Source organism: Vombatus ursinus, unplaced genomic scaffold (genome assembly GCF_900497805.2).
Source record: "Vombatus ursinus unplaced genomic scaffold, bare-nosed wombat genome assembly UNPS02000546.1, whole genome shotgun sequence".
NCBI lineage: Eukaryota > Metazoa > Chordata > Mammalia > Diprotodontia > Vombatidae > Vombatus > Vombatus ursinus.
In genome coordinates, this window is record NW_020940324.1 from 1,051,072 (window position 1) to 1,070,033 (window position 18,962).

The 18,962-nt window shown below is 40.7% G+C and overlaps 1 protein-coding gene across 6 annotated transcripts in view; it reads left to right on the top strand.

The window, feature by feature from the left end:
* Positions 1–10,183: 10,183 nt before the first annotated feature.
* Positions 10,184–18,962, top strand: part of MIER2 (MIER family member 2) — a 41,038-nt gene continuing 32,259 nt past the window's right edge. For 5 of the 6 annotated variants that reach the window (XM_027859752.1, XM_027860058.1, XM_027859820.1 and 2 more), the window contains exons 1-2: positions 10,198–10,220; positions 17,984–18,071. In XM_027859752.1, coding sequence (XP_027715553.1) covers positions 10,212–10,220; positions 17,984–18,071 — 97 coding nt within the window. In that variant the 5' untranslated portion in view covers positions 10,198–10,211. Of the gene's footprint in view, positions 10,221–17,983; positions 18,072–18,962 lie in introns of all 6 variants that reach the window. The other variant, XM_027859972.1, reaches the window with a different exon arrangement.

Below are 18,962 nucleotides of genomic sequence, written 5' to 3' on the forward strand. Positions count from 1 at the left end.
TAGATTGATACATTTCTATATCAAACTATATCCAATCCTCCTTTGTTCTTTTTAGATAAGAGGAGGTTCAGATGCCCCCTCTTTCCATACCTTCCTCCATGGTTGTATGCTCTCTTTGTCAAGCACCCCAATAATAAGAATTAGCAAGTTCCATTCTGGTGTCCCTTCCTTCCTCTTTTTGTCCTCCCTTCCCTTGTCCCTTTTAAAACCCTCTGAATAGAACTAATCACTGCCCTACCCTCCCAACTAGGACCTCTGCCCTTTTGTTTGTTTTTTAGATCACTCAATACTCTTTGAAGATATTAAAGCTCTGGAGGAACATTTGTTTTGTCTTTAGAATATTAATACTACATTATCATACAGTATCTTCAAATTGCTCAAAGAAATGAACCTTTCTAGATTTCTTGTGGATCTTTTGTTTGTATTTCAATGTTCCTACTCAGCTCTTATGTTTTCATCAGAAATGCTTGAAAGTCATTTATTCTGCTAAAGATTTATTTATTTCCCTATATGATTATACTTAGCTTTGCAGGGTAAGATAGTCTTGGTTGTAAGCCTGTATCTTCTGCCTTTTGGAATATTGTATTCCAAGATTGCCTTTGTTTTTCAGTAGATGCTGTCAGGTTTTGTATGATCCTGACTGTTGTGCCTCAAAACTTTCTAGATGTTTGTAGTGTTTTTTAATTCAATTTTATTTTCAGTTCTGAATTCTCTCCCTCGCTCTTTCCCTTCCTCTACCCACTGAGGCGAGAAAAACAAAACCCATTACAAATATGCACAGTTCTAAAAAACAAATTCCCACATTAGCTATTCACCCTCCCACCCCACTCCCCCCAAAAAAGGAAGAAAAGAAAATATGCTTCAATCTGTACTGAGTCCATCAGCTTTTTATCTGGAGGTGCATAGTATGTTTTCATCATAAATTCTTTGGAATTATGGTTGGTCATTGTGCTGATCAAGGTATTAAGTCTTTCACAGTTGATTATTTTTATAACATTGTTGTTATTATATAAATCCTTCTCCTAATTCCACTCACTTTGCATCAGTTCATGTGTTGACCCAGATTTTTTTAAACCATCCTCTTCATTATTTTCTTACAACACAATTGTATTCCATCACTTTCAGATACTATAACTTGTTTAGACATTCTCCAATTGATGGACATCCTCTCAGTTTCCAATCTTTGCCACCACAAAAAGAGATACTATAAATATTTTTTGTACATAGGAATCTGTGTCCTCTTTTTTTAAAAAAAATCTCTTTGCTGTATAGACCAAGTTGCTGTATCACCTGGTCAAAAGGTATGCACAGTTTAATAATTTTTTGGACATAGTTTCAAATTGCTTTCCAGAACACTTGAACTGGTTACAGCTCCATAGTTGCTTATGATGTCATTCTTTTTTTTTTCCAGATTCTTTTTTCTTTTTTTACTTAATAGTACTTTATTTTTTCCAATTACATGTAAAAACAATTTTCAACATTCATTTTTTGGAAGATTTTGAGTTCCAAATTTTTCTCCCTTTCTCTCTTCCCTCCTCCCCAAGACAACAAGCAATCTGATATAGGTTATACATGTGCAATTATGTAAAATATATTTCCACATTAGTCATGTTGTAAAAGAAGAAACAGAACAAAAAAAAGTGAAAATAGTATTCTTTGATCTGCATTCAAACTCCATCAGTTCTTTCTCTGGATGGGGATAGCATTTTTCATCATGAGTCTTTTGGAATTGTCTTGGATCATTGTATTGCTGAGAAGAGCTAAGTCAGTCATAATTGATCCTCACACAACGTTACTGTTACTGTGTACAATGTTCTCCTGGTTCTGCTCATTTCACTCAGCATCAGTTCATGTAAGTCTTTCTAGGTTTTTCTGAAATAGGCCCGTTCAACATTTCTTATAGAACAATGGTATTCATTCATATACCACGACTTATTTAGCCATTCCCCAGTTGATAGGCTTCCACTCAATTTCCGATTCTTTGCCACCACAAAAGGAGCTATTATAAATATTTTTGCATATGTGGGCCCTTTTTCCTTTTTTATGGTCTCTTGGGAATACAGACCTAGTAGTGATATTGCTGGATCAAAGGATATGCACAGTTTGATTGCCCCTTGGTCATAGTTCCAAATTGCTCTCCAGAATAGCTGGATGAGTTCATAACTCCACCACTAATGTATTAGTGTTTCAATTTTCCTATATCTTATCCAACATTTATCATTTTCCTTTTCTGTCATATTAGCCAATCTGATAAGTGTGAGGTGGTATCTCAGAGTGTTTTAATTTGCATTTTTAATCAATAGTGATTTAGAGAATTTTTTTTCCATATTGCTATAGCTAGCTTTGCTTTCTTCATCTGAAAAATGCTTATTCATATCCTTTGACCATTTATCAATTGGGGAATGGATGTCATTCTTTATGTCTAAATCATGTAACCATTTGCAGCTTATCTTGGTATACATCATGAGATAAACCAACAATTTTTGTTGACTAGTGAGTTCTTGCCCCAGTAGCTGGAATCTTTGTATTTATCAAACACTTTGTTATTGTGATCATTTGCTTTGTATATTGTGTACCTAATCTATTCTACTAATCAACATCTCTATTTCTTACCCAGTGTTTTGTGATATAGTTTGAGATACGGTACTCATAGGCTCTCTTCCTTCACATTTTTTAATTGATTCCCTTGACCTTCTTGACTTTTTGTTCCTCCAAATGAATTTTATTATTTTTTTCCTAGCTCTATAAAGCAATCTTTTGGTAGTTTGATTGATATGGCATCGAAGAAGTAAATTAATGCAGGTGGTATTGTTATTTTTATTATATTGGCTCAACCAATTTGTAAATACTTAGTATTTCTCCAATTATTTAGATCTGTCTTTTTTGTGTGAAGTGTTTTATAATTGAGTTTATATAGTTTTTGTGTGTGTTTTGGCAAGTAGACTCCCAAGTATTTTATACTGTCTGCAGTTATATAAAATGGAATCTTTCTATCTGTTCTTTCTGGATTTTGTTGCTAATGCTAATGATTTCTGTGGGTTTCTTTTACATCCTGCAACTTAGCTGAAGTTGTTGTTTTGATTTTTTTAGTTGACTCTCTAGAGTTCTCTAAGTGAACTATTATACCTGCAAAAAGTGATAGTTTTGTTTCCTCATTGCCCATACTTATTCCTTCAATGTCTTCTTGTCTTTTTGCATTTCTAGTATAATATTAATAATAATAGTGATAATGGACATCCTTGCTTCACCCCTGATCATACTGGAAAAGCTTCTAGTATCCTTTCCGGTATTTTTAATAAGAATTATTGTCAAAAAGCTTTTTTTGTCAAAAGCTTTTTCTGCATCCACTAAAATAATCATGATTTTTATTGTTTTTGTTATAAATATGGTCAATTATGTTTTCCTAACATTGAACCATTCCTGCATTTTAAATCCAGGATGGTGATAGTGTATTATCTTTTTGATATATTGCATTAAGTTCCTTTCCAATATTTTATTTAAAATTTTTGCATTAACATTCATTAGGGAAATTGATTTATCATTTCTTCTCTTTGTTTTGACTCTCCCTAGTTTAAGTATCAAGGCCATACTTGTGTAATAGAAGGAATTTAGTAGGACCTCTTCTTTACCTTTACCCAGAGTACTTTCCCAAATAACAAGCAGAATTTTTAAAGATTAAAAAAGAAGAGGAGGGCAGTAGGTGGTGCAGTGGATAGAGCACTGGCCCTGAAGTCAGGAGGATCTGAGTTCAAATCCGGCCTCAGACCAAACACTTGACACTTACTAGCTGTGTGACCCTGGGCAAGTCACTTAACCCCAATTGCCTAAAACAAAACAAAACAAAAAAAAAAAGGAAAAACTCAGAATAATACTCAGATTAATGCATAAAAAAGTCTGTAACTATTTGCAATGTACAACATGTAGACTTCCCACCTCTAAGAAGGGGTGTGGGTGAATGTGTCTTCCCATCTTTTCTTTCAAGTCATGTTTGTTTTTTATAATTTTGCAACATTCACTCGTGATTTTTTTGTGTGGTTGTTCTTTCCATTTACATTGTTGTAGCTTTTGTGTCTCTTGTTTTCTTGGTTCTGCTTACTTCATCCTTCACAATTAATGTAGATCTTTCCATGTTTCTCTGTATTCATCACATTCAGCACTTCTTCCAGCATGGCAATATTCTATTCCATCCATGTACCTGAATTTGTTTAGACATTCTCCAATCAACGGACATTTACCTTGTTTTCAATTCTTTGTTATCACAAAACAGAACTTTTTGTTAACATAGTGTTGCCATAAATATTTTAGTGTATAAAGCTATAGACATTTCAGTTACTTTTTTTCATAATTCCAAATTGCCTTCCAAAATATTGTACAAATTTACTGCTCCATCGATGATTCCTATCTTTCCACCACCCCTCCAATATCGACTATAACTATCTTTTGTCAATTTTCAGAGAATAAAGTGAAACCACAAGACTGTTTTGATTTGTATTTCTTTTATGATTTGTGACTTGGAGTATTCTTTCATGTACTTGATAATTTATAATTCTTTTGAGAACTATTTGAGCATATCTTTTGACCACTTATCTACTGGGGAATAGCTTTTGGTCATATATATATACACACATATATATATATATATGTATGTATATATGTATATGTATACATATGTATATATACACACATATACATTCATACATGGAACCAGCAGTTACAGTAAATGAAGAAATTTTGAATGCTGTGGATATGTTCACTCACCTTGACAGTACACTTTCCAGGGATGTACATATAGAAGATGAGGTTGACACATGCATTGCCAGAGCTAGCTCAGTGTTTGGGAGGCTCCCAAAGAAAGTGTGGGAAAGAAAAGGTGTTAGATTGCCTACCAAAATGAAGGTCTACAGAGCCATTGTGCTGACCTCATTATGGTATGCCTGTGAAACCTAGACAGTTTACCAGCACCATGCCAGGAAACTGATTTGTTTCCATCTGAATTGTCTTAGGAAAATTCTGAAGATTACCTAGGAAGATAAGGGACCAGACATTGAGGTCCTTTCTTTATCTGAACTGCCAAGTATTCAAACTCTACTGCAGAAAGCAGCCCAACTCCAATGGGCTGGCCATGTTATTTGAATGCCAAATGTGCATTTGCCTAAAAGACTATTTTACGGAGAACTCACACAAGGCAAGTGCTCATACGGAGGTCAGAAGAAGCAAAACAAAGACACTCTCAAGGTCTCTCTGAAGAACTTTGTGAATTGATTGGGAGACATGGGAGATACAGCACAGGACTGTCCAGCACAGTGTGCCTGCATCATAGAAGGCACCATACCACAGGTGAGGAACCTGTAGCCTTAAGGCCACATGTGGCCTTCTAGGTCCTTGGGTGTAGCCTTTTGACTAAGTCCAAGTTTTACAGAACAAATTCTTTTACTTTTGTTCCGTGAAGTTTGGATTCAATCAAAGGGCCACACTTGAGGACTTAGAGGGCCACATGAGGCCTCAAGGCTGCAGGTTCCCCATTCCTGCACTATACTCTATGAGCAAAGCAAAATGGCAGTAGCTCAAAAGACAAACAGGAGACGTACAAATTTAGAGACGTCTCCAGTCCAAATGTTCATGTGAGCTATCTGTGTCTGACCTATAATAGAGCCCTCTGAGCTCAAACTCAAATTGGAATGATCAGCCACAGTTAAACATATTGTACCTTGACCCCAACATAGTGATGTCATTTTGGTCCTTTTCCAAAAGGAAGGACAACAACTACCACCAACCATATGTATTGGACACTAGACTCTTATCAGAAAAATTTGATATTAAGATTCCCCCCCATTTTATCACTTCTTTTCTTATTCTTGGCACACTAACTTTATCTGTGCAGAAGCTTTTAAGTTTCATGTAGTAAGTTGTCTCCTTTGTCTTTTGGAATTGACTCTATCCTTTGTTTGGATAAGAATACATCCTTCATCCATATATTTAAGAGGTATATGATCTGCTCCTCTTCTAATTTTATTTTATTGTATGATCGTTAATATGAAGGTCACATATCCACTGAGAACATAAGGTGGAATATCATATAATGTGTTAGTCTAAGCATAATTTCTGCTAGACTGCTTTCCAGTCTCCCCAGTAGTTTTTATCCAAATAGGGAGTTTTTTCCTAAGTCGTTTATGTTTTCCATTTATTAAATATTGGTTTATTGTGTTCCATTGCTTCTGAATTTTCTTTGTCCAATCTATTCCATTGATTTATCTCTCTATTTTTAACTAGTATCAGATTATTTTGATAATTATTTTATAAGATAGTTTGAGGTCTGAAAGTGCCTACTTCTATCTTATCTCTTTTCATCATTTCTGTTGATATCTTGATATTTTATGTTCCCAAAAGAATTTTGTCATTATTTTATTGAGTTCTGCAAAGTACCCCTTTGATAATTTGATTGTTATAACAATAAAAATGTAAATTAACTTTGGTCATATTGTCATTATTAATATATTGGCCCAGCCCAGGCATTAGCACTGAATATCCCTTTATCTATTGAAGTTGTTCTTTATTTCTTTAAAAAGCAGTAGGTAATAGAATCTATACAAGTATTTTGTATGCTTTTATAGGATCATCCTCAGATATTTTATGCATTTTATAGTTATTTGGAATGAGATTTTCTTATTGCCATAAATGCTGTTGATTTTTGAAGATTTATATTTCAGTCTGAAACTTTGCTGAAGCTGTTATTTCAACTAGTATCTTAGGTAATTTCCTAGATTTTCTAAGTAAACCATCATATCATCAGAAAATAGGGACAGTGTTACCCCTCTTTACTTACTTTACACCTTCATTTCTCATGTCTTATTGCTATTGCTAGCATTTGCAGAACTGTATCAAATAATGGAGGGGAAAATAGACATTCTTGGTTTACTCTTACATTTATTGGAAAAGATTCTGTTATGTCCCCATTCCATAAGATGTTTGTTTTTGGTTTTAGATACTTTTTATAACTTTAAAAAAGGTTTCTCTAGGTTTATTCTTTGTAGAGTTTTTAGCATAAATGAGCAATGTACTTTGTCAGAGGTTTTTTTTTCTGTATTCATTGAGATAATCATGTAATTTTGGATGTTTTTGCTTTTAATGATTAATTACACTGATTGTTTTCCTAATGTTGAACTATCTTTGCATCCCTGCTGTAAATCTAACTTAGCCATGATGAATGATTTCTTGGATGAATTACTGAAGTCTGACAATATTTTATTCAAAATTTTTGAATCTATATTATTAATGGTAATTGGACTATAATTCTTCTGTGCTTAGTTTTTCCTGGGTTTAGGTATTAAGACTATGTTTATCTCATAGAAGGAATATAATGAGGTGCTTTCTCAACTTTTGAGAATAATTTGTGTAGTACTGATACTAAATGTTTGATAGAATTCTCCTATCACTCCAGTAGGACCAGGGCTTGTTTTTCTTTTATAGCTAGCTCTCTTTTCTTTTTTTCTTTTTTTTGAGAATGGATTATTTAAGATCTCTATTTGATCTTCTGTTAATTTGGGTATTTTAAATTTTTGAAGGGATTCCTCTAATTCTTTTGTGTTCTGTTTTGTTTACATATAACTGCACAGTAGGTTCTGGTAATTCTTTTATTTCTTCTGGTTTTGTTGTGATTTCTCCTTGTTCATTTGCTATTTTTGTTGATTTGATTTTCTGAACCTTATTTTTAACCAGTTTGGTTAAAAGTTTTTCAATTTTGTTTGTCTTTTTAAAAAATCCTGCTTTTAGTTTTATTTATAATTTCTATTTTTTGTTTCCATTCTATTTTTCCTCTAATTTTTAATATCTCCTCTTTTGTGCTTAGTTTAAGCTTACCTGTTGGTATTCTATTCTATCATGGGACTGAGCCTCCTGATTCACTGATATTGTTTATTGGAAATCTTGAGGGGAAAAAGGAGATATTTCCTAGAAATTAGGAGTATCTGATCTCTTGAGGAAAATGGGTCCATTATATAAAATTACACCCAAAAGGACCTGAATGAATGCCTTTTCCCAGAAGTCTGTTACTCAACACGGATTTATGAAGTGCCTATTATATAGCAGACACTTGGGTAAGCAGTGGGGTTACAAAGAAAGGCAAAATCAGTACCTACCCTCAAGGAGCTTACAGTCTGGGGGAGACAGCATGCAAAGAACTATGTACACGCCATATATATTTATATATACGTACATACTGCATAAACTGGGGATAATCAAGAGAGGGAAGGCACCGGCATTAAAGAATATAGGGAAAAGCTTCTGGTAGAAGTGGGATTTTAGCTGGAACTCCTGCTTCTCCTCAATCTTTTTTGCTGGATCTTCACCCAGGTCATGTCCACTAACCATATACTCCCATAGGGTTCGTCTCCTGGGTCCTTGTCTCTTTTCCTTCAACACTATTTCTCTAAGTGATCTCATCAGCTCCCATGGATTCAACTTTCATCTCTATGTTGATAATTCCTAAATCTACTTATCTAGTCCTAACACCTCTGCTGACCTCCAGTATCATATTTCTACCATTACCCCCAAACCCTCACCTCTTTCCAACTTCCCTATTGTCATCCTCAACTCCTCACTCTCACCATCCCATATCCAATCTGTTGCCAAAGCTTGTAGATTTAACATTGTAATATCTCCTACATGACCCCTTCTCTTTTCCAACACCGACACTACGCTGGTGCAGGTCCTCATCACCTCACACCTGGACTATTGCAGCAGTCTCCTGACTGGCATCCCTACCACGTCTCTCCAATCCATCTTCCACACAGGTGCCAAGATTTTCCTAAAATACAGATCTGACCATGTCGCTCTCTTTTTCTCAGTAAACTCCAATGGCTCTTCATCACCTCCAGGATCAAATATAAAATGCTCTGTTTGGTGTTCAAAGCCCTTCATAACCTCCCTTGCCCTTCAATACCCTGTGATCCAGTAGTGCTGTTCCTTGAGTTGTAAGATTCAAATGAAACTGTGTAAGTAAAATGTTTTGCACAACTTAAGTGTTAGATAAATTGTCGGCCATTTTCAAAAATTATAAACTAATAAAGAAGTACTGACTTGGGCTGGTTTGGGAATACCACAGAATTCCTGCCCTCAAGGAAGCATATAATTAGTTTGGTGAATCCAGACCCAACAAGCAATAAGTTTCCAAGTAAGTTATATTTGGGAAAAGCACTCAGAAGAGTGGGGAAAGGAGGATCACTGGGTTAAGTTACATTTAGAATAAGAGCTGAGAAGGGAGGACAAGAGGATCAGTGGGTTAAGTAAGTTATATTTGGAATAAAGATGGAGAAGGGAGGGAAAGGGGATCAGCTGATTAGTTAAGTTACTTACGGAATAAAGCCTGAGAAGGGAGGGGAAGGGAAAGGACTGACAGTGTTAGACATAGAAGGGACCTGACGACAAGTGAGGTTAAGCGACTTTCCCAGGCTCATCCAAGCAATAAGTAACAGCGGGGATTTGAACTCAGGTCCTCTAGACTCCAAGTTCCATGCCCTTTTCATTGTACCAAGATAGCTTTCCCATCACCTTCCCCATAGGTCTTTTGCAGCAAACCCCTCTATTTACAAAAAAGGAAACAGACCAATAAAGAGAAAAGGACTGGTCCAAAGTCATTTGGTGAGTTGGGGACTGTGCAGTTATGTGGGCACAATGCCTCTCAGGGTAGGGGTCTTCCCTGCCCCTCAAGGTTCTTTCCTACCTCCTAAGCTTAAAGCCCTCTCCCCTAACCTTACCCTAAAGACCCCCCTACCCTTTGCCTTTGAGGCCACGCCCTCTTCCTAGCTCCTCCCACTCCCCTTTCTGGCCCCTAGTTTTCTCTCTCTGTCTCTCTCACTCCGCCTCTAGACCACACCACTTTCCCCTCCACTATTTTTGGTCTCCAGGCCCTCCTTTCTCCCCCTTCCTGGACAGTCTCACCCTTTTTTTACCCCCACCTCCCCTCCTTGTCCCTCCCTTTACGGCTTCTCCCCCTTCTCACAAACACATCTCTTCGTGGCACCTCCCCTTTTCCTGGCCCCTCCCCCTCGCTCCCCTTCTCTTCCTGGCCCCTCCCCTCGCTCCTCCCCCCACCCCTCCCTCCCACTGCCCGCAGCCTCCCCCTGCCCCCTGATGGAGGCGGCGGCAGCCAATGAGCGGGCGGCTTCACATCCGGGGCTCCCGGCGCGGCCGTCGCCTCCCGCTCACACACGGCCATGGCGGAGGTGAGTGAACCGGGGTTGGCCGAGGACCGCCCGCCGCCGCTGCTGTATCCCCCCAAACCCCCCACCTCCCGGTGTCCATAGCCCCTCCTGGCCCGCAGCTGACTAGACACAGATGGGGACAGGAGCCGGGACGCGGGGGGGGGGGAGGGTTTGTAGCGGGGCGCGAGGACCAGAGCCCGGCCACCTCCCGCCGGGGGCCGCGCGCAGCTTTCCTCTCCCCCCCCCCAACCGCCAACCGCCCCCGGCTGCTACATAGCGAGCTACGGGCCGAGCTCCGCGGCGGCGCAATAGTGAGCCGCGGGCCGGGGTGCGCATGTGCGGCGGCTGGCCTCGGCTCTGCTGGGCTGGAGGGGGGGCGGAGGAGCGGGGCGGCTGGATGGGGGGGTGGAGCGGAGTTGGGGCTGGGAATGGGAGGGGGGCGGGCCGCACGCTGGCGCTAGGGGAGCTGGAGGGGAAGAGGGGGCGGTGCGCGCCTACTCGGCGCTTGCAAACTTTGCGGAGCTAGCTGTTGGTACGCTGAGGCTTAGCGTCTCCGTGGAAGGGGTGTGTGTGGTGGTGTGTGTATTTTTTTGGGTTGGGGGACCGGGAATCGCTGAGATCTTCCTCCCCCTCCTATCCGCGTTCCCCCCACCTCCCCAGCTCTTGCTCTGCGGCTCTCCAGTTGACGCTCCGCGCATCTTAGCGTCGCGGCGCCTTTGCAAACTTTGCTGAGCGCACCCTGCGCTGTTTGCGCCGGAGGAAGGGTGCTTGCCCAGTGTCCAGCTAAGCCGTCCATTGGCCGGGTGCGGCGGGGCTGGGCGGGGCTCTCCCGGGGTTTTGCGAAGCAGTTGCTCGGGGTGGGGTGGGGAGGGAATGTTTGCGGCGCTGCATTGCACTCCCTGCGCGTTGCGCGAGCGCAGCTGCTTCGTAGATCTGGGAGCTTTGCGCTTTGCTGCAGCGGAGGTGCATGGGTTCCTCCTCCACCCTCAGAGTGGTTAAGAAACTTTTGCATGGGCCGTTACACTTGAACCTGGGACCTAGGTAAGGCGTTACAGCAAATGCAGGAGGGAGGGGAAAGGAAAGAAAGAGGGCTTTTGCATCTCAGATCCTAAAAAAAGGCAGCGCTGGAAAAAACCTTAGAGGAGGGAAATGATTGCCACAGTTCCCATTGTGAGTCAAGAGGCTGGGACCAGGACTAGAAGCCAAATCTGCTTACCCCTTCCCGCCCCTTTCTCCCAGGCCAGGGCTCTTTCAACTTTGCCTTACTGCTTCTCTCACACCAGAAAAGTGGGTTTTCTGGGGGATCCTGGGTGATGACAGAGATCAGCAATGCAGGTAGCAATATTATTCCTAAAGATTCAGTGGTTAACGTGCTGGTGTATAAAGTTGTCTGGGTAAGAGGGGCTTTATTCCCTGGCAAAGTGACATTTAAGTATTGCTTATGGTTTGGGTTGCTTTCTTGGCAAAACCTGGAGGATAGATGTCCTCCTATTGAAGGTTTGGTACAGATTGAAGTCATTAATTTCAGTAGAGGAGAATGTAATAAACTGATTTGTGGGGGGCATTTTGTTGTACCAGAGCCGCTGAGGCAATCCCAGGTAATTTCTGGTGGCTGCCTGCTCTGCTCCTGGTTCCACCACCACATTAATTCGTTCAAGTTTCCGTTCATTCTTCAAGCTTTAAGCATCTACTGTATGCCAGTCACTGGGGATACAAAGTAGCTTCTATATAGCTGTACTTTGCTCTCAAGAAACTTAAAATCTAGTAGAGAAAGACATTCACAATGATATATACAAAAAGGAGTGAAATGAATGCCAAAGAAAGCCAGGTAAAATGTTGTGAGAAATTTGAGGAGGGAGAAATTACGTTCTCTTCAAAATGTTGTGAAAAATTACTTGAGGAGGGCTGAGAGAGAGGGTTTCAGGAAAGGCAAGGTTTCATCTGAGAGATGGCACCTTAATGAGACTTTGAAGGAAGGGAAAGACTGAAGCGAAAGGAGATAGGAAGGAGAGGTGGGAGAATGAAGACCAGGACAGAGGATTAAAAATAATTCAATTTTACTGGAATTTAGAGTATGTGGAAGGAAGAGTATGTATTAGAGAAGCAGGCCTGGACCTTGTGTAGGGTCTTAAATATTAAGAGGCTTAAAATAAAACCCAGTATTCTTCACTACTTAAAGGCCTGAGAGAAGGGAGTGTGATGTAGCCAAAAGAACTCTGGGCTTAGAGTAAGGGCACTTGGGTTCTAGTCCTGATCGGGGCATCAAGGAAGCCAGGTTCAGTGGATAAAACACTTGACCTGGAGTCAGGAAGACTTGAGTTCAGATCTAGCCTCAGATACACACTAGCTATGTGGGCCTGGGTAAGTCACTTAACTGCTGTCTGTCTCAGTTTCTTCATCTACCAAATGGGGATAATAGTAGCACCTACCTCCTAGAGTTGTTGTGAAGATCAAATAAGATAAAGTACTTTGGTAATCTTAAAAGTGCTATATAAATGCTAGCAAATATTACTGTTATCTTTAACTTCAACTTGAATCTGAGTTTCCTCATCCATTTCCTGGGGGCAATGATAATTGTACCTCCTGCCTTCCAGGGTCATTATTCAGAAATGGCTTCATAAACCTAAAAATACTCAAATGGATTTGTGATCTCATTGATTTGGATGTCCCCTTCAAAGATACAGGTTGTAACCCATTCATGGCTTGTCCATGTTTTTCTATAAGGTTTATGTCATGGAGGAACTCATAATCCTTAAAGGGATAGAGATTGAACACTGTCTAGGGAATTCCTTCTTAATACAAGTTGCACTTTTGCTTCCATTTGAAGTCTAAGTTACCTAGAGAGTACAGAAGGGTTAGGTAACTTGCCCAGACTCACACAATCAGTTTGTGGCAGAGGCTAAGTATTGGCATTTCTTATTAATAGGATTACACAGTACTGTTGGGATTCGGAGATGGCAGATATTTCCACTTGGTAGGTTCAGAATGGACTTCAAGGAGGATGTTTTATTTGAGCTGGGCCTCAAAGAAGAAATGGTGAGGATTTTGACAGGTAACTTAGCGGCCCAGGAAAGACCTTCCAGGAAAAGGAATAGGTGAGGGGCAGCTAGGTGGTACAGTGGATAGAGCACCGGCCCTGAAGTCAGGAAGACCTGAGTTCAAATCTGGTCTCAGACCAAACACTTGACACTTACTAGCTGTGTGACCCCCCTAGTTGCCTAAAAAGAAACACAAAGAAGAAAAGGAATAGGTGAGAAAAGGTACAGAGACTAGAAATTTAGGGGCATGCCTGGTGCAGCTGGTACACTGGTACACTGTACTCTAGCCAGACTGGGAGAGGAGAGAGGAGAAAGATAAGGCCATGAAAGTAGGGAGTATTTAGATTGAAGATGGCCATCTGAAGAGTTTAGGTTTATTCTTTGGTCAGTGGAAAGTACTTGAGGATTTTGCTGGTTTCTTTCTTTGCTTTTTATCTTTCTACTTATTGTAGTTGTTCTGCAGTTGAAACTTGGAGCTAAAAGGTGCCTAAGCCTTGGCCTAATGAGAATAGACCAGCTAGTGTAAATCAGTTCCTGAAGGAATTTTAACTGTAGCTTCATCATCTCTTGACTTTATTTAAAAAAAAAAAAAACGATTGGTCCAAGATTACTACTTGATACTTGCAAAAAAAAGAATCTATCAGGAATATTGTCACTTAGTTCCTACCAGGCATTTTGGGTTGTGTGTAATCTTCCTGAAAATCTAGTTGGTGTTTAGATGAAGAAGAATGATTTTGAAAAGTGTCCTCTGTAACAGTGAATGGTTGCTTTACCTAATGGTCAGTAACACAAGAGCATGGTTAATTCCTAATCAGAGCTCTGTGAAGGATAGTTTCCACCAGACCCTTCTGCCCACTGTGCCAGAGTAGGCTTTTCTGCCAGTGATTCTGTGGGACAGCTTAGTTTTTCTGACAGGAGGGCATTGAGGCTTTGAGCACCACCAGTGACAAGCATGCATTCCCTGGCTTTCTGGTCCTAGAAATGGCCGTAAATCCATCTACTATTTGAAGCGTCTTCATCAGTTTTACTAGCTGGGCAGGGCAGTACTGTCAGCTTCATGGGAAAATTAAAGTGATTTACATCAGAGACCATCAGCAGACAATTCCATCAGGAGCAACAGCTTTGCCCTGTTATTAAAGCATGGTTGAATCAGGGAAGGTTCAACCAGGTGGGGTGGGGAATCTTTGTTCTCTCTGCCAGTATTTTGTACCTCTTTGCCTTGCCCTGTCCTCCCATATTTTTTCAGTCAACAAGTGTTTGGGTCTTTCTTTGTGCTGGCTCTGCTGGGTCAGGGGCTTGGGAGGCAGGAAGGGACATAGGGGATGCAAGAGAAACACAAGACACGATCCCTGCTCGTGAGTGGACAGCAGTCTGACTGGGGAGACAAGACGTGATTAAGATAGATGCTGCAGTGTGAGATCTGACTTCCCAAGTGTTGTGAACGGCTTGTTAAAACGACGACACCAAGACTTTGCAGAGTCTTGATTATGTCCAAGTAGTCACACTTGGAGGGTACATGTGTTCCCCTCGTATTGCTGTAACCCAAGTCAGTTACAGAGGAATTCAGTGTTACCATGTGCTCTGCTTCCGTAAGGTGGGCCATTTTGTGGGTATCCCAGACAACCTGGTTCTTGTGCTTTTTAATCACAACCAAGTGTTAACAGAATATTCATAACAATGTCATGGTTACAAAGAGACTGCTTGACCCCAGCTCCCAAAGAGAGCCTGAAGAGAAACTGAGGCATTAAAGCAGGCAGGGCTGACCTGGGGAAAGGAGCTGCAGCAGCTACTGCACAGGGCATAGGATTGCATAGGAACCCTACATGGGAAACCTTGTTAAAGTGAAATGACTCAGAGAAAGAAGGTGCGTCCTGAGAGCAGGCTTGGCTAAACTATACCAGCCAGTACCTAGTGTTTGCCTGGCACATTGAAAGGCTGAATAAATGCTTTTGGAAGACTTGGATCCAGGAGTTACCTTAAATTGGATTTTTCTTTTGTTATTGTTGTAAAACCAACCTCCAGGCTATGGGGATCCTTGGGATCACAGACATAGTTGGTTGCTTCCCAGAGTATTTAGAGTAGAGATTATTTCCCATAGATTCCAAACCAAATAAGAATGTTGTTCCCTAAAGGTGAGTTGGGCATTTAGGGCCACTGGTACCCTGGCATAAGTTACCCTGCCATTACTTAAATCACATCTGGAACTGCTTTCACAGCCAGTCTAGAGGCTGTAGGAAAATCAATCTTGTGACTTTTATCTAAGATATCAATTCATCAGCACGCGTTTATTAAGACCCTTCAATTTGCTAGGTATTGGCAATGCAGAGAGAAAAATGAACTAATCCTTGCCCTCAAGGGACTTACATTCTATGGGCAAAAACAGACATATGTAAGGATACAGTAAATATAAAAGTAATGGGGTGGTGGTGGGAACTGCTGGGGGCTTTGAGAAAGCTTCATGTAGGAGAAAGCATTGAGCTGAGTTTGGAAGGAAACTAGAAATTCTAAAATTATTCTAAAGGATCCTGAAATTATTCCTCAAATATTTTATTTTAATGAGGAATGGGAAGGACTTGAGGTCTTTATTATAACCACGTGAGGAGTTCCCAAAAACCTAAGTGCTTTCATTCTATCTCCTTTTACAATCTGCACAACATTCACTTGACATTTGTGTTGCGCTTTGTACAGATTGGTTAAGTGGTGTAGCCTGTAGAGCAAGTCAGTGGTCGAGCTGCGAAAGTCATCTGACTCCTACTTTACTCTTTTATGGCTTGTTTTCTTCCAATCTCCAAGAGAAATATTTTAGAATGGTGGTATGGTTCTGGACTTGGAGGTCAAGAAGACCCTGTTCATATCTCTGAACCTGGACAAGTCACTTAACCTCTAAGATCCCTCCTCCAGCTCTTAAATCTACAACTTTATTTATTTTTTTTACAGCATATATACCTTCTTAGCTCTTTCTGTTTTGTTGTCCAGATTTAGTTTCAAATGATATCTTTTCTAAAATTCGTATATGCTTGCAAAACAAAGATTTGCCGTCATTGAAGATATTCAGAAGACAAAATAGCAGGCCTTGAAAGCAGCTTCCAGAGGCAAATTTTGAGCAGTGGCAACATTGTTGGAATCAATCCTAAGGTTTTGAAAAATTCTAATTGGGGGTAGTGTTGGGGGGGGATGTGTGGAGCATGTGTGGTTATTGAAGAGGCTGGCCTGCTTTTAGAGCAGAGACTATATAGGAATAGTTAAGGAGAAGATTAAGTTGTCTGATGTCTTAAGATGGGGAGAAAGAAGAGACTCCCTCATTCTCAGTGGATAGTGGATGTAACTAGTGTTATTTTTTATGATGAGAGACTTGCAGAGGCAGCTAGGTGGTTCAGTGGATAGAGCATTGAGCCTGAAATCAGGAAAACCTGAATTAAAATCCATCTTCAAGACGGTAGCTGTGTAATCCATGGCAACTCATTTCATCTCTGTCTACCTCAGTTTTCTCATCTGCAAAGTGGGATAATATTATCTAACTCTCAGATATGCTGTGAGGATCAAATGTAGATAGAAGATGTTTGTAAAGTGCTTAAGATAGTGTCTGGCACATAATAGGTGCTTAATAAATCCTTTCTTCTTTCCTCTCTTTTCCTGCTGGAAGTTGGCTACGTATAGTATTTCACTGCATAATTGACACAGATTTTATGACAGGTTTTTGTTTTTGTTTTTTGTTTTGTGTTTTTGCAAAAAAAGGTGGGGGTGTGAACATTATGTGAAGCTTTTAAAAACTTGTGCCAGTGTTACTTAAAAATCATTTATTACTAAACTGTATCACTGGCAGATGAACTATACAGTTTAGCTAGTGGGGGAAGATGCAAGTTTTACCGTATCACGTGATTTGCTCATGGCAGCTTCGCCTGCCCACTTGCTACCCCTTGCGACTACAGCTCTTCATTGGGTTGAGTGACAATACCATAGCTTTCTAAATAAACCACGGAAGTGGGCTTTTGGAAATGTACTGACAGTTCAGGTGAGCCGAGAATTCTAGGCTCTAGGCTTGCAATGCAAGAGAAATAAATGCTTAATAGATGCCACTGGTAAATACGTTGCTGTTCTGTTTACATGTTAAGCAGCGTGAGAAACAGAATTATACAATGCTATGATTATGTGACGAAAGGTTATAAACCAGTTTTTGGACTGGGGGATGAGGTGGGAGAGAACCGGGTTCGATAATTATGCGGTGAAATACAGTAGAAGGGAGTTAAAGCCTTTCCTTTCTTTTACATGGTTTAGCATGTCTTGCCCTTTCTGTTATATGGCCTTTGGTATAAAAGGCAGGTTTCTTCCTAGGTCCAGCCTAGGATGACTTTATTTTCTGATAAGTCAAAAAGTCTGCACGCGAAGGATTAAGGTCATCTCTCTAATATGATCCCATGGCATGGTGAGGTCCTTGTGCTATAGTTGAGCTGCTTAGTACACTTGTGGAAATGTATTTTCTGACTTTTGTCCCTTCAATGACTGAATCACCATTGCAGTCACATTCCTAAAGTTTGCCTGACCAAGTCACTGAAGCTGTTGGTTCATTTAGATTTCACAGTCTGGCAACAATTTTCCCAGAGTCCAGAGTAAACGGTGAGAGGGGAAATGAGGGAGGTGGAGTATGACTATCAAGTCTCTGGGCAGGAATGGGGCATGAGGAAGTAGGGAACAATTTCTGGCAGACCATCATGTATGTGATCCGTTGGTGTCTGTTTCCTTCCGTAGGCCTCGGCGGGGAGGCAGAGCCCGCGGGTGGTCTCCTACCCAGCTCACAGCCTATGCCCCGGGGAGCCCGGCCTGCAGACAGCAGCAGGTATTTGCCCTCAAGTTTTCATGGCTTCTTTCTCTGCTTCCAGCCACGGGCACGGGCACCCTGGCACTTGACTGCCAAGGCCGAGGCCAGTCCCATCCTCCATTTGTCACCTGGCAGCTGGGTCTCTAACTTCAGTGCTGTTTGTTTTGAGACAAGCTGGTGAGTGGAGACTGCCCAGGGCTCAGGCAGGACCCACCCACCCCTTGCTTCTCCCTCCTAGGCCGGAGAGAACCCAGGGCAGAGAATAATGCTGGGTTCTGTTCCAGATTCTCTGCTCTTTACTGGCAAACAGCTTTCTTTGGCCTCATGGCTTGCTTGACCAAACAAGGAGGCAAAAGGGGAGCCTGGTTATAAGGTGTTTTCAACTCCAGTTAAGAAACATGATGGCAAAAGCCGTTGTAGTGCAATTGACAGCCCTTTATAAGACTGGCGTCAAGGGATAAGTCTCAAACTTCTTTCGTGGGTTAGATCCAACCCTTAAACGATTGATTTGATCTGTGGTTTATGCAAATCTGTGCAGTAGCAAGTGGTATTATAGAACTTGACTTGAAGATTCCTCGAGCTAAAGTAACACAGTGTAGGCAGGACTGGGGCCTAGATTGTCCTTTCTGGGGAGTAGTGTTGGTTAAGGAAGAGGCTGGCAGGCAGTCTATGCAAAATGAAGTTATTTATAAAAATAACGTTTTTGTGTTATTCCAACAGATTTCTAAGACTCTTTCCCAGTTACCTTAATGGTTTCAGTTTTTCCCATCTTTCTTAGTACCTAATACTAGAAAAGCTAGGTATATTTTCTTGGAGTCATTCATATTGTTGATATGCTAGAATTAAACTCAACAAATATATATTAAGGACGTCTTATGTGACTCTAGGGGAACCTCCAAAGATAAGTAA